Genomic DNA, 9,435 nt, shown 5'->3' on the forward strand with positions numbered 1-9,435 from the left:
TTAGTTATTAGTTTCTATAAATAAAACAATTGAATTATTTTAATAATTATTAGTCACATTAAAAATAACAAAAAATTATAAAAACATAATATGTTTTATTAATAAAATATATTGTATAATCCTGAATTATAAAAATTGCCATTCAACTTTAAGAAAATATAAATAATTTATATAAGAAAATTTATAATTAGTTTCAAAATTTTATGTATTTTTATTTTTGTATCATTTATAATATTTATATAAGAAAAACTATTTCTATTCAAGTTTTAAAAATTAAAAATAATTTATATAAGAAAAATTTCTAAGTAGTTTCAAAATTTAATATTTTTATTTTTGTGTAATTTTATATATATTTTATCATTTATATTTTACTACAATATTTTTTTTATAAAAATATAATAATTAAAATATGTTATTGTATTTTATTTTAAAATAATAATCACAGTATTTTGATAAATTTCAATTGTAAAATCTAAATATTTATTTTTATTTTATTATATTATTTTTAAATAATGTATTAGTTAATTTTTAAAAAATTTAAAAAAATACAGCAAATCCAAAAACCAAAATCTAAATCTAAAAACTAAAAACCAAAAACTAAAACTAAAAACTAATGAAACAATCATCGCATAAGAATCTCGGCGAAGAGATGGAGTTAATCATGCCCTCGTATATTTCCATCTCAATTCGATCGAACCAAATTCAGAGTAAACCGAACGGTTTTGTTGGATGAAGAATGGACTAGAAGCCATCATTGGACAAGCCCAAATAAACTGCAACATCTGCAGATTAGAATTTGAATGCTAATGGGCCGAACGGCACAATAAGAGACATTATTCTAAACCAAGCTCAACCGTAGATAACCGGATTCAAATTGCAATGGGAAATGTATAAAAGAAGCTAGGGGATAATATTAAAAAAGTTGCAAAAAAAGAATGTTAAAGGTGTTACCGAGGAAGCTGCCGTTGTCGGCCTGTCTCTATTTCTTCCCGCTCGGTCTTACCAGAGAGGAGAGTTCAGAGTTAATTAAAAAAATATATAATAATAACTGGAACCAAAATCATTTTTTACTTTTCAATTCGTATTATCTATCACTAGGTAATGAACCCCCTAATACCACGTAGGAACTCATTTTATAAAAATAAATATATTGCAATTTATAATTTTTATTTTATATAAAAGTTGTTTATTTATGTTCCTAAGAAAGTACACTTTTCACAACTTAAATTACATGTGTCTATATTCCTCTTTTACTTTTACTAAGAATGTGTAATTTTTTGTTTGTAACACAGAATGTGTATTTGTTTTATAATTTTAATTATAACTAAAATATAAATATGTTAATACCAATAAAAATATACCTATTATAGAAAACTTATTCTAAAATTCTGAACAAGACTTGATATTTTGAAACTAATTAAAACAAACAAACATATTTAAATCTAATTATTTACTAAATTAATAAGATAATTTATAACGACATGTAGAACATTAATTAATTTTTGAAGCTATGTAAGAATACATGTATTCTCGAAAATATAATTGCATTGTAACTTTAGATCTATGTGCAGTAAAATGTTTCTTTCGTAAAATCACACACACATTCTTTTTTCTCAATATATATGTCTTATATAAAAGACTAAGGGTTGCAATTTTGACAACCAAACATTGCAATGATTGGTTAATGATTACAATGGTTAACACTTAGCACCAAAAATTGCAATGACTCATTACCAGAAGTTACAATCACCAAATGCTATAATCACTGAAGTGTACAATTACCAACAATTACAATGGTTCTTTAAAAAAATGCAATAGTCAACCACCAAAAAATGTAATCACTGATAGTTACAATATTTCATTTAATTAGTAGTAATTTTTCATCTAAACAATTGTTATAGATCATTTAAACGGTTGTAAAGATTCATTTTAATCTCTAACAATAATTTTTCATTTAAGTGTAATTAGAGATTCAGCAAAGAAATAACATGTATATCAAATTTAAGCATAAATGAAAATGTGCATATATAATTTTTTTTTGGTTTACATTTTAGTAATATTTATCTATCAAAAAATAATATTGTCTGAATAGGCTCAGACATTTTATCTGAAACACAATAAATTAACCAAACCAAATATTAAAAATAAATAACCACCAGAACATGATATTATAAACCATAAAACATTTTGTGTTTCAAAAATAAAAAATAAGCCATAGAATATAACTGGAAATCATACATTTAACTTCTTAATATATAATTTAGAAAATGTAAATTACCCAACAAACCGAATTATCTGAGTATTTTAAAAATAATTTAAGATTATTTAAAATATATCCAAAATAGATATGAAAATGAAAGCAAAGAAAATTCATAATAATGTATGCAACCTTTAGAATGAATGGACATATCTTTAGACATTTTAAACAACCTCTTAAGAATTTGGAATAAGAAGTTATATACCTTTTGACGAAATGATATTTACTTATAAGTCTTTGAAATTTGATTACAAGACACTATCATTATGAAAGAGACATCCTTAAATATTTTGACAATTTTTAAAAAATCAATGCAGCCTCTAAGATAAAAATACACAACTTTTTAATATGTTGATAACCTCTTAAGAATCAATGCAACCTCAAAAATAAAAAGACACAAATTTTTAATATTTTAATAACCTCTTAAGAATCAATGCAACTTCTAAAATGAAAAGACATAAATTTTAATATTTTGATAAACTCTTAAGAATCAATGCAACCTTTAAAATAAAATAAGAATACAAAAGATGAAAAACATTATCATTATAAAAGTACATATCCTTAAATATTTGAATTATCTCTTAAAAATTAATGAAACATCTCTAAGATGAAAAGACACAACATTTTAACATTTTAATAATCGCTTAGGAATCAATGAAACCTCTAAAATGAAAAGGCATAACTTTTCAATATTTTGATAATCTATTAAAAATCAAAGCAATTTCAAATATGAAAATAGACAAAATATGAATCAATGCAACCTCTAAAATAGAAATAGACCTTTCAATATTTTGATAACCTTTTACAAATCAGTACAACCTCTAAAATAAAAATACACAATCTTTCAATATTTTTATAACCTTTTAAGCTTTTTAAGAATCAATTGAGTCTCTCTATATATAATAACAGAGCTATTTATCTAAACTGTAATATCAGCATTTTTTATAGGAAAATAAAAATTAAATCTAACGGTGGAGTTTATTCTTTACCTTTAATCTAATGATTATGATATTATTTAAGATCTTGAGGATGACATCATAGTTTCACTAAGCAAAAACTAATATTTGAAGAGTTATATCTTTTCAAAAACTTAACCATTGAACTTTTTCGTTGAATCTTTTCATAACAGAAATTTGTATATTTTCATAAGTTTAACCATTAATTTTTTTTATACTAAAAACTTTTTATAAACTCATTCACTTAAGCCAAAAAAACATGTTCATTTATTGAGAATTTGTATTTTTCAGAAATTAATTACTGAACTTTTTCACTGACCCTTTCATGATAAAAAGTAATATATTTTCAGAAAATTAACTATTGAACTTTTTCATAATAAGTTAACAAATTTATCTAACATCCACTTAAAAAAAGTACTTGACACCTCTTGGCATCCTAAATTGTGACCTTTTACAAACAACTAGGGGCGGTGTCCGCGCTTCGCGCGGATTACATGTTTAATTGAAGAATATCAAAACAAATAACCTTTGCACTTTCTAATCAACTTCTTTTTTAAAAAAATCACTTACACAGATTACTTTTTGAAAGAACAGAACTTCAACGGATAGATAGGAATGAATCTGATTAAGCAAAAAAATATAGGAATGAATTTGTTGAGGGGCTCGTGAATTTCTGCAAAGGGGCGATGGACTTGTGTTTTTGAGATTAGAATTAAAATCAGGTAAATTAAAATTGTGTGTTTTTCGGTTTCTGAAAGGATAAGTTAAGTTTGGTTTTTTTATACAGGGGAGAAGTTCGAAGCGGTGTTTTTTTTTTATAGAAAATGCAAAAGATAATAGTTCCACAGTTGAAATAAGTAATTCTTCAGAGGAAATAGTAATTGGTAGGTAACGAAAAAGAAATAAAATAAGATAAGCCGTAGACGATGGCTTGTAGGGTTATTGTGAATGGTCTTGTAGAGCGGCCACTTTCTATTGCGGGCGGACCTATAGATAAAAACAATTTTGTTAGCACAGGTTCATTATTTTGAAGAGTTTCGAACCGGAAGACTTACTGGTAGCTTGCATCTTATGGTATAGAAAGTTGTTGAAGATTCCGGGAAGCCTGCTCTGGGTGATCATCGGATCGTGATTCTGGAGGAGAGAGAGAAAGGAGCTGAGTATTTTTGGATAATGTTGTGAACTGGGTTGCAAATAATATTTGTTTACCTGGTAAACCGTTGTATATTTCTTTGTAGACAATGTTTTTGACCCTTCCTATCTTTTGATCCTTTCCTTGTATAATTTTGAGGCCTGACTTGGTAGTAACTCGGGAAAGACCAACATAGAGCTGCCCATGGGTAAAAGCGGGCTGGGGCAAATACAGTACGACACCTTTCAAACTTTGACCCTGACTTTTGTTAATTGTCATTGCGTAACATAGCCTGATTGGAAATTGCCGAGTTTCTAGGGTGAACGGATGCTTAGTTACTGATTCTGATAGTATGATTCTTGGAAGGAACATTTTATGTCCAATCACCTCTAATAACACGCTCACCTAGGTAAGTGACAATCAGACGTGTTCCGTTGCATAACCCCTTCTTCTGATTTAAATTCCTTAGGAGCATGAAAGGGGCACCCACTTTCAATGTAAGCTTATGTGCAGGCAGACCTGGAAAGCTCAGTGAGTTTAAATACTCTACTGGGTACAATGTCTCGTTGTTCGCAGAGTCAGTGTCTATTATACCGAAGCTATCGGAACTGAGATATTCCTTTGAAACACCGTCAGCTTCAGATATCATGTATTCATTGATCTCATCCACCGTTTCGTTCCTTGGTGTGAGGATAGCCCTTTCTGTATAGTCTTGCTTGGTTCCTTTCCACTGGTCAGTTCGCCCGTAAGTAGCTTCTAGAATTTGTTTGTGAGGATCTGAGCTGAGCTCCTCGACCAACGTTCGGTCAATAGAAATGAGCTGATCTTCTTCATCTTCATCAAATTCATTGACCTCAGTAGGTAGGGGGTTCCCATCGCCAACCCTCAGGACGTAGTTGGAGAACTCTTTCTCATCTTCGGTGAGGCGCATATTCTTCTGGAGGGTGAATTTGTGGCATGATTCCCATAAATATGAATGACTTATGGAGGCAGACACAATTTCAGTTCTGGTGCCTTGTGGGATGACTGGTAAGATCTGTCTGAAATCACCTCCTAGAAGAACAGTTTTTCCGCCGAATGGGAGAGTTTTGGCTTTGGGATCATGTAAAGAAAGAATGTCTCTTAAGGACTTATCGAGGGCTTCGAAAGCATGTCTGTGTGTCATAGGTGCCTCATCCCATATGATTAGAGCTGCCTTTTCTATTAACTCTGCGAGCATAGTTCCAGGTGTAATGTGGCAGGTGGATGTGGCCTTTAGATCGATTGGGATATTGAAATGGGAGTGGGCAGTCCTGCCGCCTGGTAGTAGTAGGGCTGCTATTCCAGATGAAGCAACGGGAAGGACTATCTTTTTCTCTGACCGTAGTCTTGAAATGATTGTTTGGTATAAAAATGTTTTGCATGTGCCTCCAGCCCCGTAGACAAAAAATAGCTTCCCGTGGTCTTCCTGAGTTGACTTGATAATAGCCTGATAGACGTCCAATTGTTCACGGTTGAGCAACGTGTACTGGGTGTCATGTCTACTCTTCTCCTCGGCGACATTATACTGTAGCTCTTGCTGCCACAAAGTATTACCTAGCTCTTTAAGTAGGAAAGGATCAGGAGTAGGCATTCCTGGAAAATCAGTAAGGGTGTGTTCTTGGTTCCGCAAAGCCTTCTCGAGTTCAAGTAATGTATACTGCTCGAGCTTAGCATCATCTATTTCTAGCTGCGGATGTTTGAATTCCTTACGTTTCTTGTAGAGGATGTCCTCACTCAGGGTTTTCCAGCACTTATCCCACAATTCCTTAGGGTTAGCAACATGACAGTAGATAAGTAACGTGACAAACGTTTCTCTTAGCTGAGAAGGTGTACCCCATGTGTTGAGTTCGACCACACTTTCGTGCCATTCAGCATCGTTAGCGAGAAGACCTCGTGCGCAGCAGGTGCTTTTGAAATCGGGATATGTGACACCGTTGAAGGTTTTAAGCTCTGTGTAACTTCTCGGGCCCTTCACTTTGTTTATCAGTATCCTCAAATAGTAACGATCCCCTGAAGCGGGATGTACAGTAACAACCCGACCAATTGAAGTTCCTCTCTTTCTCTCTGACCAGACTTTTGAGCTATTGTTCCATGTGAAGAACTCAGGAATCTGGACATATGTTAAGGTGCGGGCGAACGCGGATGTTCTGCATAGAACCATCCACTCGGTGAACATAGTCTTTTCAATGCCTGGCTTCTGTATAACTCTTCCTAGGTTATCCGTATCTTTGATAGTGATATTATGTTCACCTTCCAGATGGACAACCAACTTCATGACGGATGGTTGGCGTTTATGTATAGAATAAGCGAAAGCCCTCCACATGGATTCGCAAGCGGATAAGTATCGACAGTCTTGATACTCTTTTATCTCATTCCTTGCTTTGTTGACCTTTTCCTTGCCTTTCTCGGATGTCTGGGGGTCGCTCCCATTCTCGGATGTCGGTGGGTCGGGGCCTTTCTCAACCAGAACTGTCGCCCTGTCGACTCCTTTTGTGATGTATTTGAAAAGGTATTTGATAGCGGATGTCCTATTGCACCATTCCACGTTTATATGAGCTGCATACTTCTTCAGGATTTCTATGTTATAAGGGATGACAGAAGCATTGTCTAGAAGAATTCCATCCTTTAAAACATTAGCATTTTCGTTCTTCCGGCGACGATATATTATGTACCCAGACTTATCAATTGATGTAGACTCAGTAAATGGGCGGGGAAATTTCTTCGCACATACATGATTCTCCATACATGGTGATCGAGGTCTATCGAGTCCACATGGCCCATGGATCATGTGCTTTGCAACCAATTCATAGGCTTCGGGGTCTTTCTGCTTGTCCGGAAGCTCGGCCGAAATAATCTTGTCGATTTCTTCTGGGCTGGGTGTCCTAGAGTGGTCTCCAAACCACAACAAAATATGTGCATGGGGAAGACCTCTTTTTTGGAACTCAATCCTATGAAGAGCTGGTATAAAAAAGAGTTGAATTACTTATATGAAGATAAATGTGGATTAAATTTTCCAATTAAAGAGAATACCTGCTGTGTATGGGGCGAAGAATGTTCCCTTCTTAAAATCATCTAGCAGCTGGTCTAGTTTCATTTTGAAAACTCGGCACTCAATATCTGGTCTGTCATTCGGGCTATCACCGCCGTATGCTGCTAGATGGTTTTTTATCTCTTTCCAATTTGGGTTTGCCGTCATTGTGATGAATAAATCTGGATTCCCAAACTGTCTGCATATCGCCATTGCGTCATGATATTTCTCAATCAGATAACGGGGCCCACCAGTAAAACTCGGTGGTAGAATAAACCTCTTACCAACCGTCCTTGCATCGGTGTCACCTTTTCCGACTGCATCACAAACATTACTGTATAATTCAGCCCTTAGAACGTCTTGATTGATCCTATGCCATCGAAGACGATCTTCCTCGATCGAAGAATATACATCGACAACATATTGGTGGAGGAGGCGCCCAGACTTAATGAGTGTCATTCCTTCTTTTAACCGAGTTTGTATTTGAGAGGCATAAAATTGCCGTATACTGACAAATTTTCTTGTCCTCGAGCTTCCTTCCTCTAAATGCAACGGAATTTCGGTATTGAAACCATACTCACCATAAGGAAACAGAAGTGGGTACTGGAGGCTCATGTATAGTGGATGATCATCTCGTATCTCCGTCAAATTAGTTGACTGAAACTTGACGACTATATCTCTCTCACATATAGTGTCTGACATTTCGCCGACAATTAGTCCAACAACCTCAGATGATTGGGGTAAGTCATATTGTTTGCCTTTCCCTTTATCAGATATGAGACTGATTGTAAAATCTTCTTCAGAGTTTGCCTCGTACCGTTCTCGAACCCTCCTAAAAACTTTTGCAAGGCAATTATTGGTATCCACCATTTCTATTAGGACTTTTAATGTGGCTTTGGTTGCTTTTCCTTCAGAGGTTGTTTGGCCTAAAGCTTCCAGCCGATTCTTAACTTCGTTTGCCGTATCAAAAATATAGAGCTGCAGGTACTTGGGTGGTAAACCTGGCTTAGGAATGAGGGATCCGATACGGTGGTAAGTTTGCCCTTGAATACGGAATGTAAATGGCCCCCTCCCGAAAACAACACTGTAATCTATATTCGCTCCAATAGATGTAAAAGCTAGGAGGGCATTGTAGACTCGGATGGTCTCGCGAAATTGTTTACATTGCAGTAGCTTTTCTAACACGGGTGGAGGTTGTCTCATAGGCGGAAGTTTAATCTGTCCTTGGTTGCAACAAATGGTAAAGCGTAACTCCTTCGTTCTAGGGTCTCTTCCGGTGCTCTCGGATTGCCAGACTAAAGCACCACACGATGGACATTCTAAAATTGGGTTGTTTGTTGCTTCAGAGGAGGATGACGCATCTGAAGGGGCTGTAAAATTTAAATAGTCGAGACACGACTATTAGATGATTTAATAGTTATTGAGAATAAGTGGCAACTCCCTTATCAGGTAAGTGGTTAGTTGACCCAAAAAAATATTTTTTATTTTATTTTGTGTTGAACAGATTTCTCTAAACGACTCCTTAATTAAAAAAATTTTGTACCTATCTTCATATTTAAATTACAGGAAAAATGTTTCATTAGAAAATAGGCATACAATTATATTCATGGGGTTACCTAATTTGAAACTTATTGGTAAGAATGAAGAGGTCGGTATTGGGGATCGAAGTTTAGAATTATGTAAATTATAGACAGAATAATAGATCAAAACAAATAAAAGAAAGCAAATATATAATCGTAATACAAAAAATCTTACGGGGAATGTTAGATTGACTCGAAATCTGGCTGAGAGGCGATGGATATGTGTGTAGACCTAATGCAAGAACTTGAATACTTCTTTTCAAAACGTTATGTGGTTTTTTACAGGATATTATATTTTGCAGAAATACAGGATCTGCAAAGGGGCGATGGACTTGTGTTTTTGAGAATACAATTGTTGATGTTATTTTGCATATAATATGTTTAATGTCGTCATTCATTTGACTTAATGGCAATTTTAATTCTCAATAAATTCAGTAGATACTATTTGACTCATAATTGAC

At 33.9% G+C, this 9,435-nt stretch overlaps 1 protein-coding gene across 1 annotated transcript; it reads right to left on the reverse strand.

Annotated features, from left to right (window-relative positions):
- Window positions 1-4,718: 4,718 nt before the first annotated feature.
- Window positions 4,719-8,264, reverse strand: LOC106329476. Its single transcript, XM_013768137.1, has 2 exons — window positions 7,397-8,264; window positions 4,719-7,324 (listed from the first exon to the last, which is right to left on the reverse strand). Exons 1-2 carry the CDS (start codon window positions 8,262-8,264, stop codon window positions 4,719-4,721), a joined length of 3,474 nt encoding a protein of 1,157 aa, XP_013623591.1.
- Window positions 8,265-9,435: the final 1,171 nt, after the last annotated feature.

This window comes from Brassica oleracea, chromosome C1 (assembly GCF_000695525.1).
Source record: "Brassica oleracea var. oleracea cultivar TO1000 chromosome C1, BOL, whole genome shotgun sequence".
Lineage (NCBI taxonomy): Eukaryota > Viridiplantae > Streptophyta > Magnoliopsida > Brassicales > Brassicaceae > Brassica > Brassica oleracea.

Excerpts from the sequence above, each read along its gene's own strand:
- LOC106329476 (XM_013768137.1), bottom strand. The coding sequence starts at position 8,264 with ATGGTGGATACCAATAATTGCCTTGCAAAAGTTTTTAGGAGGGTTCGA. Across the intron at positions 7,325-7,396 it reads CTTCGCCCCATACACAGCAG|CTCTTCATAGGATTGAGTTC; the intron begins GTATTCTCTTTA and ends TTTTTATACCAG.